Below are 26,237 nucleotides of genomic sequence, written 5' to 3' on the forward strand. Positions count from 1 at the left end.
GGTGCCTAGATTTTTGTCAGGAAGTCGCCGTTGATCCTTTGGGTAGAATCCAACACACCCAGCATCATGTATGTCTGCGTAACTTAAAATGAGATATGAAACTAGAAAGTCTTGAGAGATTCTCAGCAACAGAATGACAAAAGGGAGGATTGAATGGGGAATAGAACTTTAATTGCACAGGCACTTCCCCTTGTATTTTTCAAATTAACTTTCAGAAGTGACACAGACAAGCATTTTACTGCCCCAGCAACAATTGTACAATAAAGTGATTTACTGGATCACTTCAGACAGTTAATAGTCAATTTTGTAGTGTGGATCAGACACACACACAGGATAGTTAGAGGTAATGCATTCTCAACCACAAAGGACGCAACAATTAAGGTTTTTTTTTCCCTGCTGCTTCCTAGCTAAATTATCCTTTCTATTGAATTAAATTTCACAACTTGGCATGGCAGGATTTAAACTTCTGATTCCTGGATTACTTGACCAGCATCATCCAACACCACCACCACACTACTCAGTTTAGCTCATCAGCGCAGAAGAAACAGTCATGATTCTTGTAAGAATCTAAGAATATATTTTTATTACAAATATTTGCAGCTCTATTTCTTGTATTGGCTGCTTTCAAACCAGAAGAGAACATTTAATCTCGCCGAAAGGATAGAACGAGTGACTTTTGTATTGTGCCTTTCATGACCTTGAGAAATCTCAAAACACTTTATAACCAATGAAGTAAAAGCAAAACACTGCAGATACTGGAACTGAATCAAAAACAGGAAATGCTGGAAAATCTCAGCAGGCCTGACAGCATCTGTGGCGAGGGATTGGAGCCAACATTTTGAGTCTGAATGACCCTTCATCAGAGCTAAAAAGGGTATCCTCAGCATGGTCATAGATGCTTTGAGACCTGCTGAGATTTTTCCAGCATTTTATGCAGCCAATTAAGTTCTTTTTAAGTATAGTTACTATTGTACTGCAGGAAATCATGGAATCCCAACAGTGCAGAAGGAGGTCATTTGACCCATTGAGCTTGCACTGACAGCAATCTCACCCGGGCCCTATCTCCATAAGGCCCCCACCCGTATTTAGGCTGCTAGTCTCCCTGACACTAAGGGGGAAGTTTTGCATGGCCAATCCACCTGACCTGCACGTCTTTGTGGCAAACAATTTACACACAGCAAGCTCTCTGAAATAGCAATGACCAGATGATATATTTTAGTGCTGTCAGGTGATAAATAGCGACTGGAACACTATGAAGACTCACCCTGCCCCCTGCTCTTGTGCAGAATCCATGGCATTTTTTTATATCCACCTGAGCAATATGGGACCTGTGTTTAATGATTTCTCTGAAAGATATCTCCAATGTTGCAGCACTCTCTCAGAGCGTAAAATATAGGCTCTGAGGGAGTAGTGGGACATGAACATACAACCTTCTGACTTAGTGCTAACACTGAGCCACAACTGAAACCAGCAGGTAAAATGGATTCTGTCGATCATAAATTTGAACTTGAGCTATGTTAGAATGGTTACTGAAGCAATACTGCTTAAATTGTTTATGGAAAAAGACCAAAATGAAGCGTTTTTATTTTGTTCAGAGTACAATGACATTGCAAGGTCAGATTTGAATAGGTTTGTTAATTTCTTTTCATGGAATAGGAGTTCTAATCCTGACTGGCACCTAATGCGATTAATAAGGAGTTGAAAAATTCGGTTCAAAGCATCCAATTACCAAATGAGAAACATGATTAGAACACAGCTTAGTGTTTAAGCTTCAGTGACCATAGACTATGTTTTCTCCCTTAAGCCTTGACCTTGGGAAGCTTTCATTCTGTTTAAAATCATAATTAAAAAAATACTGGGTGTCATTGTCTTTTTATTTTTGTATCATTGTTGAATCAATTGTTTGCTTTAGACTTAAGAATATGAGAAAATATGGATTGAAGGAAACCTATTCAACCTATCAATTTCATTCTCTCTACAGAATATGTATAATTTGCCCAGTCATAGATTCAACCCAACCTTTTTTTACACTCTGAGTGGTTCATACCCATGAGGAACCTAGTTGATACAAATATAATTTATTCTGCATTATTATTCTCCATAAACAAGAGATTTTAACAGTTCTGTCTGCTGCATTTTCATTTTGTAAGCTTTCACCAGGTTAGTTTTTCTCTTCATCAGTATCTGTAAATCCTTTGCTAGCAATTTCTGCTACATGTAGTCATTTGCAAATTTTCCTACATGAATAAAATGATGACGGCTTAGAGAGTGAAAATTAATGTAAAAAGAAATGAAGATTAGGTCTAACAGTGAGAAAGCAAGAGGTCAAGGTAAATGATCAACAGCAAGAACAGGTATCACATTTTAAATACTTGGGAAACATCTTGTCACAGCAAAGGAGGAGGTTTCAGGATAGTGGAGAAGACGGTGAAAATACAGGAAAGATCGTTAGTGAATATCATCGAGGGAAGGTCAGTAGAGTATCATTGAGGAAAGATCGTCGGTAAATATTGTCGAGGGAAGATCGATAGTGAATATCATTTAGGGTAGATCAATGGAGAGTATCAGCGAGGGAAGATCGATAGTGAGTATCGTTGAGCGAAGATTGTTACTGAATATCATCGAGGAAAGGCAACATGGTTGGATTGGACATGTTCTACAGTGTGAGAACTTGCTGAAGGAGGTGATGGAAGTAAGATTAGAGGAATGTAAACCTAGAAGGGGGAAAGAGAACCGTGATGCTAGACAGCTCAAAATTGAAAATTGGTAATCCTTAGAAGAAGCTGAAGAGCAAGGTGCAAGGCCATGAGGAGTAAGAATGGCGAAGGCTGATGGTTTCACTGTCACTTCTACCCAAAACCCAGAACAATAAGATGATATTTCAAATGATATGACATTATTTTCCATTGAATTTGAGATTTAAGGTCCACAATGTAGAGTGTTTTAATCTGCCATCCTTTCAGAAATCATAATTTTTTTTGTAATTAAAACAGCTGGATAAACTCAACAGACCTGGCATCATCTATGGAGAGAGAAACAGTTAATGTTTTGATCTCAAAACCTTAACTCTGTTTTTCTCAGCACAGATGCTTCCAGACCTGCTGGGTTTATTCAGTATTTTCTGTTTGCATTTCAGATTTTCAGCATCTGCAGTATTTTGCTTTGATAATATTTTATAGCTTTTATTAATATTGTATTATGTACATAATGAAGGTGAAAACTGATGTACTATTTCCTTTCCAGAACAGCACAGTACGGGAGAATTTTCAAGAATTCTTGTCTTTGAAAGGCCATCTCCTTGTGCAGAAACCCTTCCCAGATATTGTGCAGTTGGGCCTTTGTCAGCCGGATTCCTCTGAAGTGTATCGGCAGGCAAACCTGCAGGCTGTGGAATGGGCAAAAAAAGGAGCTGTGTACTTGGAATGGATGTCAGTATCTGAAGGTGGCATAATGTTAAAAAAAAAGCTTAATTCAGCAAAAAAGCTTAATTTAGCAAATATCATAATAATTTGATGCCTATCTTCTTCAAAAGGGATTGAAGTTAATTGTTTTTATAACTTGATTTCCATCTGTTTTATATCCTGGAAGCTTCAATTCCATCTCAGTTTATTTGCCTAAAATTGATAATTGATTTGATTTCATTTATATTGTCACATGTATTCGTATACAGTGAAAAGTATTGTTTCTTGCACGCTATACAGATAAAACGTACCGTTCATAGAGAAGGAAACGAGAGAGTGTAGAATGTAGTGTTACACTCGTAGCTAGGGTGCAGAGAAAGATCAACTTAATGGAAGGTGAGTCCATTCAAAAGTCTGACAGCAGCAGGGAAAAAGCTGTTCTTGAGTTGGTTGGTACATGACCTCAGACTTTTGTATCTTTTTCCCAAGGAAGAAGGTGGAAGAGAGAATATTCGGGGTGCATGGGGTCCTTAATTATACTGGCTGCTTTGCCGAGGCAGCGGGAAGTGTAGACAGAGTTAATGGATGGAAGACTGGTTTGCGTGATGGATTGGACTACATTCACGACCTTTTGTAGTTCCTTGCAGTCTTGGGCAGAGCAGGAGCCATACCAAGCTGCAATACAACCAGAAAGAATGTTTTCTATGGTGCATCTGTAAAAGTTGGTGAGAGTCGTAGCTGACATGCCAAATTTCCTTAGTCTTCTGAAAAAGTAACGGCGTTGGTTTTAAGAAAGGGCTTTCTTAACGAAAGTGTCGGCATGGGGGGACCAGGACAAGTTGTTGGTGATCTGGACACCTAAAAACTTGAAGCTCTTGACCCTTTCTACTTCATCCCTGTTGATGTAGACAGGGGCATGTTCTTCTTTAGGCTTCCTGAATTTGGTGACGATCTCCTTCGTTTTTTGTTGACACTGAAAGAGCGATACCTTATCTCGTTCCTGTATTCTATCTCATCACTCACTACGGCGATGTCATCAGCAAACTTGAAAATCGAATTGGAGGGGAATTTGGCCACATAGTCATAGGTGTATAAGGAGTATCGTAGGGGACTGAGAACACAGCCTTGTGGAACACCGGTATTGCGGATGATCATAGGGGAGGTGTTGTTGCCTGTCCTTACTGATTGTGGTCTGAGAGTTAGGAAGTTCAGGATGCAGTTGCAGAGGGAGGAGCCAAGGCCCAGGCCATGGAGTTTGGAGATGAGTTTTGTGAGAATAATGGTGTTGAAGGCTGAGTTGTAGTCAATAAATAGGAGTGTGACATAAGTGTTATCTAGGTGTTCCACAGTTGAGTGCAGGGCCAGGAAAATGGCGTCTGCTGTGCACCTGTTGCGGCGGTAGGCAAACTGTAGTGGATCCAGGTAGTCTGAGAGGCTGGAATTGATTTGTGCCATGACTAATTGGATGTCAGAGCCACCAGCCAGTAGTCATTAAGGCACTCTGTTTGGTACTGGGATCATAGTTGTCTTCTTGAAGCAGATAGGGATCTGAGATTGTTGAAAGGAGAGGTTGAAGATGTCTGAAAATACCCACAACAGCTGATCCGCACAGGATCTGAGTACATGTCCGGGTATCCCATCCAGGCCAGTCGTTTTCCGTGGGTTGACCTTCAAGAACGCTGCTCCGACATCTGCAATAGTGACCCTAAATACAGGTTCATCCAGGGCTTCCAGGATGGAGGGCATGCTCTCACTGACCTCTTGCTCGAAATGGGCATAGGATGCATTGAGCTCATCAGGGAGCAGTGTATTGGAGCCGGTGATTTTATATGCCTTGTAGCTTGCTATGTCTTGCAGACCTTGGCATTGTTGGCGGAAGTCGGTGTGGCTAACTTGGGACTCTAGCTTGGACCGATATTGTCTTTTGGCATCTTTGATGGACCTCCTCAGATTGTATCTGGCTTTTTTGTATAGACAGTAAGAAGTCTCACAACACCAGGTTAAAGTCCAACAGGTTTATTTGATAGCAAATGCCACTAGCCTTTGAGCCTCTGACCCTTCGTCAGGTAAGTGGAGAGTTCTGATCTGAGAGTTTGTGATCAGAACTCTCCACTCACCTGACGAAGGATCAGAAGCCCGAAAGCTAGTGGCATTTGCTACCAAATAAACCTGTTGGACTTGAACCTGGTGTTGCAAGACTTCTTACTGTGTTTATCCCAGTCCAACGCTGGCATCTCCACATCATTTCTTGTATAGGTCAATGTTGCCTGACTTGAATGCCTCAGACCTGGACTTCAGCAAGCAGTGGATATCCCTGTTCATCCATGGTTTCCAATTGGGGAACACACTGACTTACTTCTTTGGCACACAGTCTTCTAAACACTTACTAGTGAAGTCAGTTACTATAGTGGTGTATTCGCCACTACAGTTTATAACATTTATGAATCCATGTTGTTATTCCTATCTTACCTAATGATGAAAACAACTGCAAGATAGTGTTGTATCAGAAACATTTGCTGCACTTATTTTTCTCTTGAATAGAAGGGCCTTATCTAGCAGAGATTATTTTTGTTCGAAAAATATGCTGAATTTGTTAGTACTCTGACCTCTCCGAAACCCAGAATTTGTCAGCACTAGAGAGGAAAGTGATGTTTTATTTTGTGGATTGAAATTTTGAAGTACTGTGGACTGCTGCTGTTATTTCTGTATTATATTTATTTTAAAATGTTGCAATTTATGAGGTTTGTAAGATTATGTTTTGGAGCTATCTTCAACATAAAATTAATTTAATTTCAAATGCATTCATTTAATTTCAGGTACATTCATTTAATTTAAGATACATTCATTTAAAGTATCCTTAGGAGAGTCTTCAGCCCAGTAATACATGGATTGTTCAGATAACATCAGGAGTTTGCTAAAACAGAGCTTCTTGCCTCCCTTTACATTTCATTTATTCTGATCACGATGAGTGCCACAGTGGAAAGAAGCTTCCAGGAATAAATTACACAATTTGAACTGAAGCGTTTTCAGAACAAATAGTTTGAAACTACACAATTTGTTTCTGTTTTGAAAGGAAACAGCAGGCTCCTTGGAGTATAGCAAATTGTTGAAGGTTGAAAGAAAGACCATATCAGTATTAAGCATTGGTTAGGTAGATGATTGAAAGAAAAGGGAATAAAGGGATACTGAAACCAAGTACGAGATTATTACTGCATTGCTGTAGATTAAACCCCAGTGGTGACTGGTTAGGGTGAATGGCTTGTTTTCTGTGTTGCCGTTTTTGTGTGGGTCTGTATTGTGATCAGGAACTTCAGTCTACATATGTGACCCTGAGCTCTCTGGTGCTTGCCACCTCAATTCTCTGCCCCACTCCCACTCCTTGGTCCCGTGCTCACTTTCTGAAACTCTTCTTTTAGCCCTGCCAGCTAGTTAGGACCACTTTGGTCAAGGCATGATTTCTGCGATGTTTCCTTTGTCCAATTCTCGACTTCCTTCTACCCCTAAGTTTCTGCTGTACCCACACTGAACTATGCTTCCCATTACCCAATCTTGTTGACCTCAATTAGTTTCTCTGCTCCATAACACCTACAAATTGAACATGACTTTTTCCCCTGCCTATCTCTGCGATTTCTTCCAGCCCACCATTCTCACACTCTGCTTTTCTAACTTTGATCATTTCTTCTTCTTCTTGGGGTGGAATTTAATTGAGTCTATCAGGGCGAGCATGATGGCGCAGGGACCTGAGAGAGTTGGGCATTGGTTTCCCTGTGTCAGGAAAACTGTCCCCAGTTGATTTGGGGGCAGGAAGAGCATGATGCATGAATCCTGCCTGTTGGTGTTGGGATGTCAGTTAGGCTCATTAGTGAACCAACTGTGTCAATTATCCCTAAGCCCACTGCTGTTTAGTGGTCCATGGATTAAATGGAAGCCACACAGTTCTCCCGCACCTCCCAAAGGCTGAACAGCAAGCCTGTCAGCTATGCTCGTGGCTTCCCAGAGGCAATTAGGGAGTGGATGGGCCATCGCAAGCCACCACCCCCTGTCCTTGCCGCCGACACCCATGTTCTCTTTCCTGTGACACCCAAGCTACTTCCACCCACCTTTGAACTGGAAATTTCTGCTGAGCTCAGGAAAGAGGATATTGTACAAATATCCCCCTCACCATTGTTACTCAGTGACACTTCCCTGTGTTATGTGGATATGGGTGTCTGTTGAGGATTAGATCATGCTTGTATTTGAGGTGATTAAATTATGAGCAAAAAGGAACTACACTGCTGCTTGGCTAATTTAACAGCAGGCAGTATAGGTGGAATTATTCCTTAATAAGGAGGCAAACTGTCCTTGACAAATATGTTATATAAAACCGATCTCACGTGTTAATCTTTCCTTAAAATCTTTGCAACAGGTTGACCAGAAGAAATGAGACCGAAAGCTGCCATTTCATTTTGTGATTGACCCATTTGGGGGTCTATGAGTCTGGGCCTGTGGTTGAGTGCATTACCAGCAATTTCCACTGCTTCCGGTGGTGCTAATAACAACGAAGCGCTGCCAGTCTTTGAGTAGTCGGCAACTCTTATAGGGCAGGATGTCTGCCTCAGTGTCCTCAATTTTGGGGATCATTGTCTGAGGGCCACAGTTCCATTGGTCTACCCTGTGGAACTGATGGGGATACTCCAGGTATTTTCCAACTGTTGTGGAGGAAATCATCCCTTGCGCCCCTGCCCCCTCCAATCTTGAGAATCTCTCTTTCGTGGCAAAATCTTTAAAAACCTTGATCCCAAGATCTGGAACTCGCAAATCATGTCCTCCATCCTTTATTTGGTTATCTATTTTCCTTGTTTTTTGTATTTTTTGGTTTGTTTGGTCATGATTTTGCTTTGTCCCTTAACAGCTCCCCTAGACCCATCTTTCACTTTACTTTTCCCATTACCATCCACTTTTACTTTGTACCATTTAGTCTCCTGTCTATTATAGACCTTCCTTATTGTGTCTCCGTCTGTTCTCCCTACTTCTGTACTTGCTAAAAACCTATTGTTACGTGTCTTACTTTCCAGTTCCAGTTAAAGATGAGCACCTTGAAACAATAACTTCTGTTTCCCTCTCCAGTCATGGTGCTTAAGCTGCTGAGTATTTCTAACATTTTCTGTTTCTGTTTCAGATTTCCAGCATTCGCAGTACTTCAATTTCACTTTGAAACTCTTTCTCTCAGTCATGGTCCTTTATAGCATCCTATCCTCCTGTGGAAGCTTCTTCCCCACTTTCAACTTTGCATTTGTTCTATCCAACTAAGTTGCTTATTCAGAACTTTGTAATGCTTAGAAATGGCTAGAACAATGTGTTTCAAAGTACTTCATGGCCATAGGTTAATAAACATTTCCAAATAATAGGAACAAGAAGACCTTGCAGAACTTGTCCCGCCTTGTTGTTCGACCTCACAGTGATGCTGTTTTCCATGCTTGCTTTTCTTATGATGGATTGAAGATAGCTTCTTGTGGAGCAGATAAAACCTTACAGGTAAATAACTGCCATTAAAATAGCAATATATAATTACGTCATCTGTTCTGAGTTACCCTGCTATTGTGTTAGAAAAAATAAGAGGCAAAAGGGTAATACTGTAATGATTTTTTAAGTATCTCAAATGTTTGTAAGACATAGGAGCAGAATTAGGCCATTTGGCCCAACGAGTCCACTCTGTCATTTGATCATGGCTGATACGCTCCTTATCCTCATTTTCTTGCCTTCACCCTATAACATTTCAACTCATCAATAAAAAAAATCTGTCTAACTCCTCAAATTTACTCACTGTTTCAGCATCCACTGCAGTTTGGGGTAGCGAATTCCACTGATTCACAATCTTTTGGGAGAAATAGTTGCTCCTCAACTCTGTTTTAAATTTGCTACCCCTTATCCTAAGACTATCTCCTGATTTCTAAACATCATGCCGTATGTTATTTTGTGTTTTAGTCTGTAGCACCACTTGCAGTTAAACAACTTGATGAAACCACATTTATTATAATGTGTTTCCTGAAACATGTCTTGCCATTCTTTTGAAAAGGGAGAAAAGCTTAGTAGGAATGTTTTTAATTTGAAGTAATTCCCCATTCAGCATTTAAAAAAATATACTCAACCAGAGATCTTTTGAGTTGGGTGTCCCTTTGGTATTGCTCTGGTGACATCAGTGATAGGGAATGCTCTGGAAAGGCTGCATTGGGACGTGTAGGAGGCATATGCTTAGAACAGGCCAAAAGCCAACCTGGGAGCAGATTAATCCTGGGAAACAGCTTGTGACGCCAATGTTGTCACCCCAACCCAACTTAAAACTGTTGTAATTTTGTATTGGAACTTGCCTCCTCTGCAGTTAATATGAAATTTAAAAATCAAAACGTTTTTGCTTTTTATTTAACCACACAAACTTGCTTAGACCACTTGAAAGACAATTGAGTGTCAACCATACTGCTGTGAGAGTTGAGTCACATACAGACCAGGCTGGGCGAAAACGTCAGATTTATTTCCCTATGGTATGTGAGTGTACTGGTTGGAGTTTTATCCAGCTCCACCTTTACTAGTGCCAGCTTTTTATTCCCAGTTTTAAAAAAAACTGAATACCAATTTTGAAACTGTTAAAATGACATTTTTAACTCCTGTTCCCTGAATTATTAATCCAGGTCTCTAATCCAATAACACAGCCACCATAGGACAAAAATTCCAATTCCCACTGATTACTGCCAAGCCCACTGCTAAGTTGTCATGCGTTGAATCAAAACGTACCTCAATGCAGAAGTCAATTGGAAAAAAAAGTATTTCCCTCCAGAGCTGTATGACAAGGAACAGTACAATATTGTAATGTCCCCTTTGTACAAGATACCATATAGTACATTGCTGCATACACACTTCAAAGTGCTAATTGAATCAAGGAATATAATAAATCTGAACCTGATGGAAAGTTTTGAGATTACCTTTGGTGTATGTGCATGTTCAGGAACGTGTCTAAGAATGTTTGCTTTGGATCAGTGAAGTAATGATTCTGCAAAGTGGCAAAACTTTGTTTCAAAATTCCTTATTTTCTTTAAATTATGATGTAGATTTTTAAAAGTGAAACAGGCGAGAAACTTTTGGAAGTCTTGGCACATGATGATGAAGTTCTCTGCTGTGCATTTTCACCAGATGACAAGTTCATAGCCACGTGCTCATCAGACACAAAAGTTAAGGTAGGAGACCATCAGCAGAAATAGATTACTTGTTTTTCTCAGTCACATTTTCATGTTTAGAAGCTGCTTGCAGTGCGCTGTGTTGCAAGTGTGTTGTTTAATAGTCCTGCCTTAATAGCATTGGCCACTCCCTACTAGCTAATGCATTTTTTTTTCTCTTTAGATCTGGAATGTGTTAACTGGACAGTTATTTCAGACGTACCATGAGCACAATGAGCAAGTCAATTATTGTCGTTTTACACATTCACGGCACAGGATTCTATTGGCGACCTGTTCCAATGACACATATTTGAAAGTAAGTGAGTCACCTTTTGAGTTTGGTCTGTTTTACTCTGAAGATGTATAGTTGTTGTAAATGCTAGTGCAGCTTGTGACAGTACTTTGTAGTAAATTGAATGAAATGCTATTTTGTAATAATGTGTGTGTTTAACGTGCAATGCGCAATCTGTTACTCTTGCTAAGGTGTAGCTCTACTGGACCTCTCTCCCCAACATTCTGTTCATTGTTGGACAAGGCTTGCCATGAGCAGACCAAGTTTTTTTTTGACTGAAAATTTATGCCCTATTTCTGGCATGTACATGATAACATGTCCAGGTTCCAAAATGATTACCTAATCCTCGTCTATAGCTTACAGGGCGTGCAACATGCACCACATTCTCCCATCACTTCTGAGACTGTAAAGGAATGTACCAGTACACACAGGCTACAGCTATTTATATATAGCTGTAATTATCCATAGAAGCAAAAAAAAGTAGGATATGTTTTTTAAAAAAAATTAAGCAGGAATTCAGAATATATGAACTGTTTTAAAGAAATAGAGTTAACTTGTATTCCTTTAATTTACTTTTGAATGACAGTTTGAAGTTGTATGGTAGATGGCCCACACTGTGACACTCCTTGTATGTAGAAATGGTGAAGTTATTCTGTGATTCAATGAAAAGCAAACAATAAGGATACCCTGTGAGGTTTTTGAATTTTTAAAGCATTTTCTTTTTCATGTTTTTTCTTTATTCTTTCGTAGGACGTGGGCGTTGAGAGCAAGGCCAACATTTGTCACTTATCCATAATTGCCCTTGAATTAAGTGGCTTGCTAGACCAGTTAGAAATCAACCACATTGCTGACTCTTAGTTGCCACTCAACTCAAGGACAATTGCTTTTCTCATAACACCCACATGAAAGAATAAGGGAAAATGCAAAGGTGGGCACCCATTACAGCGAATTTACACTACCTTTTGCATGTTTTAAAAACTGAACAGATGAACTTATAGTCAGATGGCACACTGCAGTTTTACTGTGCTATCTTCTGATAAAATATAAGCACCTTACTTCTTTCATTGATTGCAATCCCACTGTAATTTGACAAATTCATCACTGAATCTACTACTGCATAGCACCCATATCACTTTCTGATATATCTTTAATTATCCTTTTAGTTATTTTTACACAATCCATGGTGTCCTCGTATAGAAGCACAGAATCCCTACAGCGCAGAAAGAGACTTTTCCGGCCCATCGAGTGCACCAGCTCCGCAAAAGAGCATCACACCCAGGCCCTCTCCTCAGCTATCGTTGTAACCCTGCGCATTTACCTTGATTAATCCACCTAATCTACACATCTTTGGACATGAAGAAGCAATTTAGCATGGTTAATCCACCTAACCTGCACATCTTTGGACTGTGGGAGGAAACTGGAGATCTAGACACAAACACAGGAAGGATGTGCAGACCCCACACAGACAGTGACCCAAGCTGGGAATCAAATCTGGTGCTGTGAGGCAGTAGTGCTAACCACTGTGCCACCATGTTGCCCTTAATATATGTGGTTATATATAGTTAATATGTTTTTTTTACTGTCACTTAATAGCTTGAATTTATTGAGTCTGTCAGCATATTTGCAGAATTTACCAACACCACTCTCTTGGCTCCCCATTTTAGGCCTTTAGTTACTTTGTGTCTTGTCACCTTCAGACTTGACCATTCCAGTGTTCACTTGTCTGGTCTCCCATCCTACACCTTCTGTAAATATAGGCTCATCCAAAACTCTGCTGCCAAATCACATGCTGCTCACCTGTCACCCCTATCCTTCCTGATCTATGTTGGCTCTTGCAAAAATTCCATTTCAAAATTCTTATGTTTCAATCCATTCATTGTTTGGAAGCCCTCCCTATTTGTGGAGGTTCCTCCAGCTGTGCAACCCCCCTCCTGATTTAATTCTTGAGATTTTATGCACCCCTTCATCACCTTTAACCATCAAGACTCCTTACTCTGGAATTCTCTTTTTTGAACCTTCTGTCTCTCCACATCCCTCTCCTCCTATAAAGTTCTCCTTAAAACCAATGTCTTTGACCAGGCTTTTGATCACCCTTTCCGATACCTCTTACATCTTTTGTAGCCTGTTTTTGACTGAGTAGGATATTTTCCTACATTAAATGTGCTATATTAATTCAGGTTGTTGGCAACCTAGTTTGGTATCTCATGAAAACATGAAGAGCTTGTATTGGGCTTCTCTCCCTAAATCATTAACTTGGCTAAAACCAGTAGAGACCTTTTTCCAAAACAGGGGCAGACCACTCAGTACTCCCCCACCAAGGTATGTACAGAATTTACCTGCAGTTTTCTTTCCTTTGGTTGATTGCTTATCTAACCTTTGCCTTGACTTTCTGCTGCTTTCAGCGTCCGTCTAGGTTTTAATAGAGGGTTTTGGAGAAACCAGTGCAGCACATCGTATGGGCCATGTTCAAAATCATGAGGGGGCTGCATTAGGAAAAACTGTTCCAGTTTGTAAAAGGATCAAGAACAAAAGGACAACAATGTTAAGTGATTTGCAAAAGTCGCAGATGTGACACAAGAAGAAACTTCCTCCCATTCGAGTAATTCAGGGCTGGAATGCATTGCCTGGAAGTGTAGCCTGGAAGAGGCCAATTCAAATGAGGCACTCTGAAGGGCATTAGATGATTATTTGAATAAAAACAATGTGGAGATGTGTGGGGAAAAGGCAGGACAATGACAGTAAGTCATGATGCTTGCTGGAGAACTAGTGCAGACGTGATGGGCCAAGAACCTCCTTTTATGCTGTAACAATTTTGCGATTCCGAGTTTCCCTTGTCCCCTTGGAATATCCTCAAAGAAATCTAAGGCATTATAGATAACATATTCCTGTGCAAAGCCATGTTGATTAGAATATATTTGTTATTGTTGCATATTTGCTATTTATGTTTACTCCTGGTTATTAATTCATAGGATTACAGAATTGCTACAGTGCAGAAGGAGGCCATTCAGCCCACCATGCCTATACCTGCTCTCTAAATGAACATTATGATTTAATGCCATTCTCCTGCCTTTTTCCCATACTTTTGCACACTGTTTATATTCAAGTAATTCATCTGTTCTGTCCAGCCCCTTTGAACAATTCCATCAAATCTCCTCTCAGCCTGCTTCTCTCCAAGGAGAAGAGTTCCAATCTCTCTAATCTATCTTCATAACTGAAATTTCTCACCCTGGAACCATTTTTGTAAACCTCTTCTGCACTCCTTCCAATGCATTTCACATCCTTCCTGAAGTGTGGCACCCAGAACTTTGCATAATACTCCAGTTGAGGTCTAACTATTATCCTAAGTTCACCTTCACTTCCTTGCATATTCTGTGCCCTTGTTAATAATAAAATTTTACCTCCTCTCTCCACCTGGCCTGCCACCTTCGTTTCTTTTGCACATGTATACCCAGATCTCTCTACTCCTGCATTCCTTATTTTATATTGCCTGCCGGATGTTCTTCCCATAGTATAATAGATGTAGATGTTAAAATGATCTGATGGATACTTCAGGAAGTTTATGAAGATATGTTAAAAATGGGTATTGAGTAATGGAAAACTTAAGCCAATGGCACAATAGTTGATTAAATGGATAAAGACACTGCAGTAGACAATTAAACAAGTTTTTAATTGATTCTGTATACCACGTACAAATGATATTTTTAGTAGGATGCATTTAAAATGCTTCATTTTTGTTGTTGCATTAGCTTCTCATGGAGTTAACACCACCAGGTACATACTGCATCACTTTGTACACAGTAATGTGTCACACAGTTGCAGGCTATTTTTGGATAGATGGATTCTTAGCGCTGTGCAATGTACTTGCTTTTTGCAGTATTTCATATAATCTAGGAAATGTAAAGCAAATTTGTTTTCCAGTAATATTACGTGCAGCTTTTTTCTAAATTTAAGTTTGTTTTTGATGTTTTAATGTCTTAATAGTCACTGTGCATGTTGCGGATCACTTTAGTTTTTGCTTTGTGAATTTTTAAAGCATGCTGCACTTAGATCTTTGCACCCAAAAGTTATTGCAGTAAGGGCAATGTATTGTGCATTAGGAGCAATTCATTTTCTACACATTTGACTTCAAATTATTTCAGGCTAAGAAAACAGAGAAACTTAGAAAATAGGAACAGAAGCAGGCCATACAGTCCCTTCAGCCTGCTCCACCATTCCACCTGATCATTGTTGATCATCCAAATCAATAATCTGAACCTGCCTTCCCCACATTTCCAAAAAGGATAGAGGCTAAAATGCTTGTAATGCAGTGCTGAAATGAGAACTAAATTTTCTTTCCCTTTCAACTAATCTAATGTTACTTTTCTTCTGTATTTTCTAGACATGGGACCTGAAAGGAAAAGGCTGTAGGAACACATTGTTTGGCCACAGGGATTATGTTAACCATTGCAGTTTTTCACCTGATGACCAATATCTAGCCAGCTGCTCTAATGATGGAACAGTGAAGGTATGCATCATCTTCGGTTCTTTTGCCGTTTAAGCTGCATTTCATTCTGTGCATTCGCAGATGTTACAGAAATGACATTGCACTCTTTCAATTCAATCCTTTAACAAAATAATCACGTGTATCCTACGTGCAGGGAAGTAGAAGTTCAAACTGCGTAAAATGTTTGACGTGCCTTCATCTTTATTCCATAAAATCTGGATGGAATAATGTGAATATACTGATTTTAGACTTTGACTATGATTATGCTTCAATATGAATTTTGTGGAGAAAAAAATGAGTGCTGTTGTTATTCAGCAGCATCTTCAGTTAAGGATGTTAGGTTGGGTAACAAAATTCCACGAGTGGCAGAGGATGTGTTTAAGTACGAATAACAATGGCAGTAAAGATTTCATCTAGCACGTGTTTAGCATTTGCTGCACCAGCTCCTTCGTGCCTAAATATACTGACTTAGCTGTGTGCATGATTGACATTAAGCATTCAATTCTCCCAACATTACGTGGTGCTGCTGCATTTCAAAGCTCAGCTTCCCAGATTTGCTTCACTAGATGGTGCTGCAGCAAAGTTTTATTAAAGTATTTTTTTCTCAGTATGTCTCGGCCAGTTTCCTGTTGGTAAGCCTAAATTCAAAGTTTTATTTTAAAGCTAATTTTCGCATTAATCCTACCTGACTTCCGCTCCTTCCTTTCCAACTCCACTGGCCCTCTGCATGACATCCTGGGATCTGTTATTCCCTTGTTATGGACACCTGTAGCTCCCCCTCCCACTGTCTGTGGACGGCTGGCTACTTTTTAATAGTGTACAAGTATTTATTTTTGTTCTTTCAAAGGTTGTGGGCATTGCTAGCTAGGTCATTGTTGCCATCTCTAATTGTCCTTGTTGGTGAACCATCTTTTCAAACTGCTGCAGTCCATGTGACGTAGGTACATCCGCAGTGCTGTTAGGAAGGGAGTTCTGGGATAATGATCCATCAGCAGTGAAGGAACAATTTTGGAGAAGGATGATGTAGGTTTAGAAATCAGGGAGGGGTATTGTGATTTACTTGAGCAACTTAACATTGAGAAGGAGGAAATATTTACATTTTAACAAGCGTAGAAGTGGATAATAATTCTCATGCCAGATGAGATACATTCCAGACTGCTGTGGGAAGCAAGGATGGAGATTATAGCGGCACTGACAATTTTCAAGTCTTCCCTGGCCACAGACGAGGTGCCAGAGGACTGGAGAACAACTAATGTGGTACCATTATTCAAGAAGGGAAGTAAGGAAAAACCAAGAAATTATAGGGCAGTGAGACTAACTTAAGTGGTGGGAAAAGTTCTGAGGGACGGAAATAATTTCCATTTAGGGAAGCAAGGGCTAATCGAGGATATTCAGCATGGCTTTGCCAAAGGGAGATCATGCCTTACAAATTTAATTTTTTTTGAGGAGGTGACTAGGTGTGTAGATGAGAATATTGCAGTTGATGTAGTCTACTTAGACTTCAATAAGGCTTTTGACGAGAGTCTGATGAAGAAGATAAAAGCCCATGGATTCCATGGCAATTTGGCAAACTGGATCCAACAATGGCTGAATGGCAGGATGCAGAGGGTGATGGCTGAAGATTGATTTTGTAACTGGAAGCCTGTGTCCAATGGAGTCCCATGAGGATCAGTGCTGGGTCCCTTGTTTGCAGTGTACATTAATGACCTGGAAGTGATTGTAGGATGTATGATAAGTAAGTTTGCAAATGACACAAAAATTGGTGATGTGGTAAATTGTGAGGAGCAAAGCCTTGGATTATAGGCTGATACACTTAGGCTGGTTAGATGGACAGAACATTGGCAAATGAAATTTAACCCTGAAAAGTGTGAGGTAATGCATTTTAGGAGGACTAACAAGGCAAGGAAATATACAATGAATGGTTGGACTCTGGGAAGTACAGAGGATTAGCGGGACCTCGGTGTCTATGTCTATAGATCTCGGGAGATAGATAAGGTGGTTAAAAAGGCGTATGGGATACTTGTCTTTATTAACCAAGGCATTGAATGTAAGAACAAGGGAGGATATGATAGAGCTGTATAAAATGTTGGTTAAGCCAAAGCTGGAGTGCTGCGTGTGGTTCTGGTTACCACACTATAGAAGGGAAATGATAGCACCAGAGACGGTGCAGAGGCGATCTACTGGAATGTTGCCTAGGCTGGAGCGTTTCAGCCAGCAAGAGAAACTGGATAGGCTGGGCTTGTTTTCCATAGAGCAGGGAAGGCTGAAAGGGTACAAGAATGAGGAGTAAAAAAATTATGAGATGCATAGACAGGATGGAATGGAAGGAACTTTTCCCCTTAGCAGAGGGGACATCAATCAGGGGATGTAGATTTAGGTTAAGAGACAGAAGGTTTATAGAAGTGAGGAAAAGCTTTTTCACCCAAAAGGCGGTGGGAATCTGGAACTCACTCCATGAAAGGTGATGGAGATAGGAACCCTTGCAACATTTAAGAAGTATTTAGATGAGGACTTGAAACACCATGTCATACAAGATTACAGAATAAGTACTGGAAAATGGGATTAGATTAGATAGGAGCTTGATGGCCAGCACAGACACGATGGGCCAAAGAACCTCTTTCTGTGCTGTAAAAGTCTGTGACAACATATGGTTCCAAGTCAGGAACTATATTGTTGTCACTGAGTTTGTGTGGCTTGGAGAGGAGCTTGCTGGTATTCCCATGTATCTGCTGCCCCTCAACCTTATAGGTGCTGAAGGTGACAGGCTTGCAAGGTAGTGCTGAAAACGAGACATTTTCTGTCGAAGCACTCAACAGGGCAATTCACCCGAAAGTACCAGTGTCAGGGGAAATAGCATTTATGCTGAATGAGAAAAGAGTGCTGGTTGGTTGGCAAGTGGACTCTGATTGATGTTGTCATGGAGAATGCACCAGTTAATTGTGATTGACAATTAACTATCCAACATTGTTTGACATTTAAATCAACCAACTTAACTATGGTCATGACAGTGCCCTGGGGAATGAACCTTGTTCTGTTTCGTTTAGCTGAAATGGGCATATGGTCTGTACATGTTCTTTCTGTCTGCAAAAGACTGGACTCTATGTAGCTTCTGGTATACGCAAATCAGCCACACTGCAAGCCTGATTTGGTTGTCAGCGTAATTGTTAGCACACTGAGAATTATTTAATAAGTTTTGTCCAATCACAGAATCACCTCTGATGTTGGAGACTTTTGTGTTTTTGCAAATAATGGGCTAGTTGGGTCTGTACTTAGGGTGTGTACCTTGTGCATTGCAAACAGTGTAAGGGACATGCTGTTTGATACAATCTGCCAACCTTTAGGGCACAGTAAGAAGTCTCACAACACCAGGTTAAAGTCCAACAGGTTGATCTGATAGTAAACGCCTCTAGCTTTCGGAACGCTGTTCCTTCGTCAGGTGAGTGAAGAGTTCTGATCGGAATCAGAAATTGTAGTCATATCATGACTGTGATCTTTAGGGAATACAGCTTACGTACCTAGCATCACATTAGCGCTGAAATTCGTATCAGAGTCCACTTGCCAACCAATCAGCATTCTCGTCTCATACCGTATGAATGTGCTGTTTCCCCTCCATTGGCATTTTCTTGTGAATTGTCCTGATGAGACCCAGACGAAAAACTTTGACAAAGGAAGCCTCTTTTTTTCAGCAATTGTCAAGTTCTGTGCTACTGAGTCAACTGCATGAAATGTGCTGCAGGAGGCTATTTGACGGGTTGCTGCAGAGCATTTTGTAGGTTATACACATTGCTACTGCTGCATTGGTGTTGGAGCGAATGACTGGATCAGCTGCCAATTAAGCAAGTGGTTTTGACCTGGATAGTGTCAAACTACTGAATGTTGTTGGAGCTGCACTCATCCCACCAAGTGGAGAATATTCCATTACACTCCTGACTTGTACCATGTAGATAGTGAGTTAAAGCCCCTTAATTTATTTCCTTGCCATCCCTATTGCTGGCAATATGTTGGTTCATTTAGTTTGTTTAGGTTTCCATTTCTCCACGGTGTGTGACAAATCAGTGGTTTGCAGGCTTTCCGATGCCCATTTGCTGTCACTGATACAGGAAGCCAGAATGTAGTATTCCCCGAGGAAGGATGGAATACTGGTAGAAACCTTTGGAGTATTGCTGGAAACTTTCTGGCTATGGGAAGCCTGGAGGCTCTTGGGGAAGGGAATGATCCACAGAGGCTTTAAGCATGCGACCCAAAACCGGCAGGTGGATTAACAGGGTGTGAGGGAAACAGGTGGGGGATGATAGCACTGGGTGAAGGCCTGTGAGCATATGTTAAAAGGGAGAGATGGCAAAGAGGGAACATTGAAGATGGATCAGAAGTTGTGATCGTAGTAAGTCACTGGAGACTAAATGCAGAGCAAGCACAGACAGCACGGTAGCACAGTGGTTAGCACTGCTGCCTCACGGTGCCAGGGACCCAGATTCAATTCTGGCCTTATGTCACTGTCTTTGTGGAGTTTGCATGTTCTCCCCATGTCAGTGTGGGTTTCCTTTGGGTGCTCAGATTCCTCCCACAGTTTAAAGATGTTAGGTCGATTGGCCATGCTAAATTGCCCCTTAGTGTCAGGAGGATAAGTAGGGTAAATAAGTGGGGATAGGGCTTGGGTGGAATGTTGTCAGTGCAGACTCGATGGCCAAATGGCTGCCTTCTGCACTGTAGGCATTCTATGATCAAGCAGATCTTTGTGAGAAGGTACAAGGGAGTACATTGATTTAAGAGCTAAGAAGCAAAAATCTCGCAAAGAAAAGAAATTAGCTTCTACCTTTTTAATCATCTTGTATCACCCTTTATCTCACCCTGTGGACAATAGAGGGAGACAGAAGTTAAAGGACAGAAAATAAAATTTAGAAAAGAAGCGAGACAGAGGGAAACAAAAGATCATATTGTAAAGCATCAACAGTAGTTAGGTAATACAGTTTTTAAATTGAGGGACATTTTCTGGGAGTTAAAATGTAAACAACGCATTTACATCACTGGAAACCGGAGCACCCAGAGGAAACCCGCACAGACACGTGGAGAATGTGCAAGCCCCACACTGACAGGCACCCAAGGCTGGAATCAAACCCAGGCTCTGGCGCTGTGAGACATCAATGCTAACTACTGTGTCACCGTAAAGCAAAGGTACCTCCATCTTTTATCTGGAAAGAGGCTTCAGAGTTACTGTGAATAAATCCATAAAAATGTCAACATAGTTATTCAGTAGTGATAAAGTCAGTCAAAAAAAGAGTGATATAGTCACAAGCATAAAGCTATTGCTGAATATGGCAATGGTCAGACCTTAATCTGGAGCACTGCAAGTAGCTCTTTTCAACTTATCACAGGCAGGATATTATTGAGCCTAGGGGATATAAGGTCAACCAATACAGGTGGTTGAGTATTAAGAAGAATGTAAGTTGTCTGAGGAAAAATTAAAGGAAATTAGACATGGTGGATCTAATTGAAGTTTTCAAGATTATCTAGAAAGAAAATTGACAGAATTGATAGAAGCAAATCATTCACAATGTTAGGTTCAAGTATCAGGAAGCATAAATTTAAATTTATGAAACTGCAAATGGGAGAAGACCCAAGTATAGACATTTTTGGAATAAGTTACCAAAAAGGACCATTGAACCAAATTATACAGGTGGTTTCAGATAGGAATTTGATACATTTCTTGGGTCAAAAGGAACACGGGAAAGGATGGTGGGGATGATCCCAGAGAAAGTGAGAGCCTTTTTCACCCTAGAAACTTTCTGATAGCCCCCCCAAATTCTTGGGTCAAAATCCTGAAATTACCTCCCTAACAGCTCCATGGATATAGCTGTACCTCAGGGACTGCAGCGGTTCAAAAAGGCAGCTCACCACCACCTTCTGAAGGGCAACTAGAGATGGGCAATAAATGTTGGCTTAGCCAGTGATGCCCGCATCCCGTAAATGAATTAAGCAAAAAATTCTTGCGGGTTAATTTCCATGGAATTCTACTGTTCGTTTGCTGCCTCTTTGAAGAGTAGAGGAAAACCCAAGCATGTAGAGTTTACGCCATTTTCTAAGGCTTCTGCAGCTTTTCCATCAAAGTTATGGTCATCATGGAGGAGAATTTCTGTGCCATCACTTTGAGTTTTCAGAGTGCCAGTAAAATGGGATGACATTTTTTTCATTTTTCAGTGGGCAGTTTTTGTAATAACTGATCTAAATGGTAACCAGCAGTTGTATAATCCTAATAGGGTTTCTTCGTGCAAATGCATGATACCAGTCAAGCGAAGGAGATAGTCAACGACTTCAGGAAGTATAGTGGAGGACATGCCCCTAGCTATTCCCCCTGACACTAAGGGGCAATTTAGCATGGCAAATCTATCTAACCCGCACATCTTTTGGACTGTGGGAGGAAACTGGAACACTTGGAGGAAACCCATGCAGACACAGGGAGAATGTGCAAACTCCACACAGACAGTTACCCAAGCCAGGAATCGAACCTGAGTCCCTGGCACTGTTAGACAGCAGTGCTGATCACTGTGTCACTGTGCTGTCCAGCTCTCGGAAATGGCCGAGAGCTTCAAGTTTCTAGGTGTTCAGATCACCGATGATCTGTCCTGATCCTTCCATGCCAATGCTATAGTTAAGAAATCCCACCAATGCCTCTACTTTCTCAGGAGGCTAAAGAAATTCTGCATGTCTGCAATGACTCTCAAATTTTTACAGATGCACCGTAGAAAGCATCTATGCAGATGAATCACAGGTTATTATAACTCCTGCTCTGACCGCAAGAAACTCCAAAGGGTTGTGAACGTAGCCCAGTCTATCATGCAAACTAGACTCCCATCCAGTGACTCCGTCTACACTTCCCACTGCCTCAGAAAAGCAGCTAGTATAATCAAGGACCCCACGCTTCCCAGACAGACTCTGTTCTATCTTCTTCCGTTGGGAAAAAGATACAAAAGGTCACGTACCCTACTCAAGCACAGCTTCTTCCCTACTGCCATCAGATTTTTGAATGGACCTGACTTGTATTAAGTTGATCGTTCTCTACACCCTAGCTACGACTATAAGGTTACATTCTGCAACCCTCTTCTTCCCTTCTCTATGACCAGTATGCTTTGTCGATATAGCATACAAAAAAAATACTTTTCACTGTATACCAGTACTGTGAATAGACCTATCATATATTAAGCTGATCTTTTTCTTCACCCTATCTGTAACTGCAACAATTTTCTACGCCCTCGCCTTTAACTTCTCCCCTATGAACAGCACGCTTTGTAAGAAACAATACTTTTCACTGTATGCCAATACATGTGATAATACATCACATCAAATGCACGTGTACTTCCAGTCTCGTTTTTCAAATAATAGAAGTATCTTTGATTCATCTTGAAAATAGCTGCATTTCTTTAGTAGCTGATATAGTAATACTGTTTTATGTTTTTTGCAGCTATGGGGCACTTTCTCTGCTAATGAGTGGAAGTGCTTTGATGTAAATAAACAATTCCAGAAACCAGATGATGATAGTGATGAAGAGGACGAAGTGTTGCTAAAGTGCTGCATGTGGTCATCTGATGGATCTCAAATCATGGCAGCTGCAAAAAATATTATCTTTGTGAGTGTTATCCGACATTTGTGAATGATAAGATTTGATGTGCCTCATTACTAAACTGGGATTTGCTGTTTAAATAGTGTGTTGAAAAAATGAAAATAATTTTCACTAAATTTAAAACAACTTGGAATTTATTGGAGTTTCTTGTGATATTTCTCTTAGGTTTTGATGGATTGGGTTTTGAGACATTTACTGTTGTTTTCTATGGTGCTCTGAAGTGAAGTGAAATCCTTTCTCTCTGCTAACTTGAGGATACAAATTTTTCCTCTTCTGTGAGTTCATTGCTTGTCCTGTTCCCTCTGGTACTATTTTCTCCCTAATTGTTTTCTTCCCGACCCTTCCAATGCTATGCTTGACCTAGTTTGCTTTCAGCTTGCACTTTTAGTTTGGTTGTTATGCTGCTGCGCTTTTTTGCTTCCATGTAATTCAAAAATTATGAAATGAACAAAGTTCAAAGATGTGGTTTCTGAGTGCTTTGGAACCAACATTGCATGTGTTCTTGAGCTTTGTCTTGTCATGTGATAGCTGGCCAGTTGTACATAGATTGGATAGGGACATTCCTGAGAAATGCCTTGAATGTATTCAACCAGCCAGTGAAATACTCTAAGAGTATAATTGGTAAGAGAAGAATGAGAGAGCAGATTGTACCCAAACAGGCTTGGGTTGTGGATGTACTCTCCAAAAGCTAATCTGGTCGACTAAGTCTTTTCCTATTTCCCCCCCCTCCTCCCCACTCCACTTCAATACTGCACAGCCTCACTTTGATGTGACCAACGCTCCAGTCATATTAAACAATTTTTTTCTATCGTATCCAAATCAGCATCTGAAAAAATGGATGCGGCACAAGGAGCTAGTAACACCGTTCTTCTCTTGAGTACTATTGCATTCAATGTGGCTTTAGTTCAGATGCCTGACTGCGTCTGAAGAGGGTCACCACAGGTGAGGGGGTATTGTTGAGAAGGCAGAACCTTCATGAATAACCTCAGCCAGTACAGGAATTGAACCTGCACTGTTGGTGTTGTTTTGCATCATGAGCCAGTTGAGGTAAATGATTCCCAGCAATGTAAATGAATGTCAGAAGGTCAGAATGCCTTTGCACTCTAACTTCCTCTTGAAATACCCTCAGAAAAGTCCACCGACACTTATTTTGCTGTTTAATTGGCATCAGGGTGGCATTACCAAGACGAGTCTTCATTTTAGGATTTCTTAAACTAATTTTTCTGCTTGAGGATACGTTGTTAGTCTTACCATGTTCAGTAATGCACCACCTGTATCCCTTTTGCACTATTGCTCACTTGGATACAGGCATATAAGATAATCATAGATTTCCCTTTAGCAGTCAAGACCATTCATCTGAATCTCTTGGTCATTATTCCCCTATCTCAAAGGAACAGCCTTCTAACTGGACTGGGTTGCTGCAGAATATCCTGTGAATCGTTTAGACTGCAACCTCAAGGCTTAGAGATGGGTAGAGTGAATGTTGAGTTCAGTAAGAGGGCACTGAGCAAGCAAGCTAATTCATTCAGGGTGGTGTCAAAAGCTCCTCCAGTGTTGTGGGTACACATATCCAGACAATTGAAGTAGATCCAGAATGAAGCAAAATCTACTGTAAAAGAAAAGCTGGTTAATAAATGAAATCATTTACTCTGTTTTAAAATGCAAACTAATAAAAGTAAAGGGCAAGGAATTGGGGTGAATATGAAAACTGAATGTTTTGCTATGTATCACAAATTGTGTGAGGATTGTAAGCAAAAATGTAAAAGTTCTTGCCACAAAATTTTTGAAAAATGAATATGAAATTTTTATTTAAATGTAACAAAAAAGGTCCTCATAAAGAAAAGAGACGGATACTAATAACAAAAAATCTAAATCAATCTCTTTAAAATTAATTATGCAGATTTGGTGTGTGCATGTGTTTGTGTGTGCGCTGAAACATGCAAAGTCTGTGAAAGGATGTATAAACTAGAATATTCAATTCAGTATAAAATTAAATACACTAAACAACATAAAGAGAAGGAAAGAAAGAATGGGAGTAAGAGAGATAAAAGGCAGAGGGAAAATGTAAAAATAATAATTTTACTTACATCTCCAATGATAAGTAAATTCTGAAGGATTCTGACTCCGTACCTATAAAATTAAATTTTCAGGACCAGAGGGGTTGGTTGGCAGTAATTAAGATTTATCATGCCATTAAAAATCCACTTGCACTTGAATGCACTGGCCCTGACCTTGGCATGTTTAATACATAACTTGTGGGCCAGTGCTGCAGCTATAGGCTTTTCATGCATTTCAATGTTGTGAAGCTTGTCAAGGTGCAAGGAAAATTTGACAGCAACATGATTTCCATATTTTACTGCATGTGCATAGATGCCAGAAGTTGCTGTCCAATTTATGCAATCATAGTGGTGAACATTGATAGCCTCATCATTATTCCTATCATAGCGTGTGGTCCAATATATATCTAATATGCAAGAGAGTATAAATTCAAAAAGAGTATTGAATATTTACAGTAAGGAAACGTTGGACCTTTATAAATGATATATTACTAAACTCAACAATTTATAGAATAGAATTCAAGAATCTACTACAATGGAGATTCATTTTTTTTCCCAGAGAAGTAATCACTCAATGTGTAGACGTGGTTGGACAGATAAATGCTAAGAACTCACATATTTTGGTCTTTTTTGTCCAAATGTGTTGTATTGTGAGAATTGGCAATGTCACCATCTTCTGGCAAATTGTGTGATTTGCTGTAAGCCCCTCAGTGTAAATCACATCAAAGGGAGTGATGGGACAACTAAAATAGTAACCTAAAAAAACAGGTAAATGTAAAAAAAAACCTTAATTTTATATTTTCCATCTTCCTAATTTTGATCTGTTTCTTCCTCTTCCTTTTTTGTATGAGTCACCTGGCTCCAGATAGGTGATATGGGAAGCATTCACCTCTTAGAGCTGGCACAGCAAACTAAGTCAGCTTTATGCCATCACTCCATTTTATGATTCACAATGATTAGTAACACACCAAATGGTTTAAAAAAAAAGTTTGAATTTAATGCAGAGAAAAACATGGGTGAAGCTACACAAACAAGTCTGCACACAGCAATCGCTCAATTGGTTATACTGTAATTACTGTTGTAAGTAGACATTCTAGAATTAGCTAAGTAATCAGCTAATTATAGAACCTGTCTACTTTAAAGCTGCTAGCATTTAGCTAGAATTTGCAACAAAACAAATCCCCCTATTCCGGCACCTGACT

At 40.2% G+C, this 26,237-nt stretch overlaps 1 protein-coding gene across 4 annotated transcripts in view; it reads left to right on the plus strand.

Moving 5' to 3' along the window:
* Window positions 1-26,237, plus strand: part of apaf1 (apoptotic peptidase activating factor 1) — a 200,877-nt gene that overhangs the window by 67,305 nt on the left and 107,335 nt on the right. For 2 of the 4 annotated variants that reach the window (XM_080207306.1, XM_080207307.1), the window contains exons 12-17: window positions 3,244-3,428; window positions 8,789-8,915; window positions 10,484-10,609; window positions 10,773-10,904; window positions 15,259-15,384; window positions 22,820-22,984. In XM_080207306.1, the coding sequence (XP_080063432.1) occupies window positions 3,244-3,428; window positions 8,789-8,915; window positions 10,484-10,609; window positions 10,773-10,904; window positions 15,259-15,384; window positions 22,820-22,984 (861 nt within the window). Of the gene's footprint in view, window positions 1-3,243; window positions 3,443-8,788; window positions 8,916-10,483; window positions 10,610-10,772; window positions 10,905-14,626; window positions 14,652-15,258; window positions 15,385-22,819; window positions 22,985-26,237 lie in introns of those variants that run through there. The other 2 variants (XR_013888964.1, XM_080207308.1) reach the window with 2 other exon arrangements.

This window comes from Carcharhinus amblyrhynchos, chromosome 19, assembly GCF_965287045.1.
Source record: "Carcharhinus amblyrhynchos chromosome 19, sCarAmb.v2.hapA, whole genome shotgun sequence".
NCBI classification, from domain to species: Eukaryota; Metazoa; Chordata; class Chondrichthyes; order Carcharhiniformes; family Carcharhinidae; genus Carcharhinus; species Carcharhinus amblyrhynchos.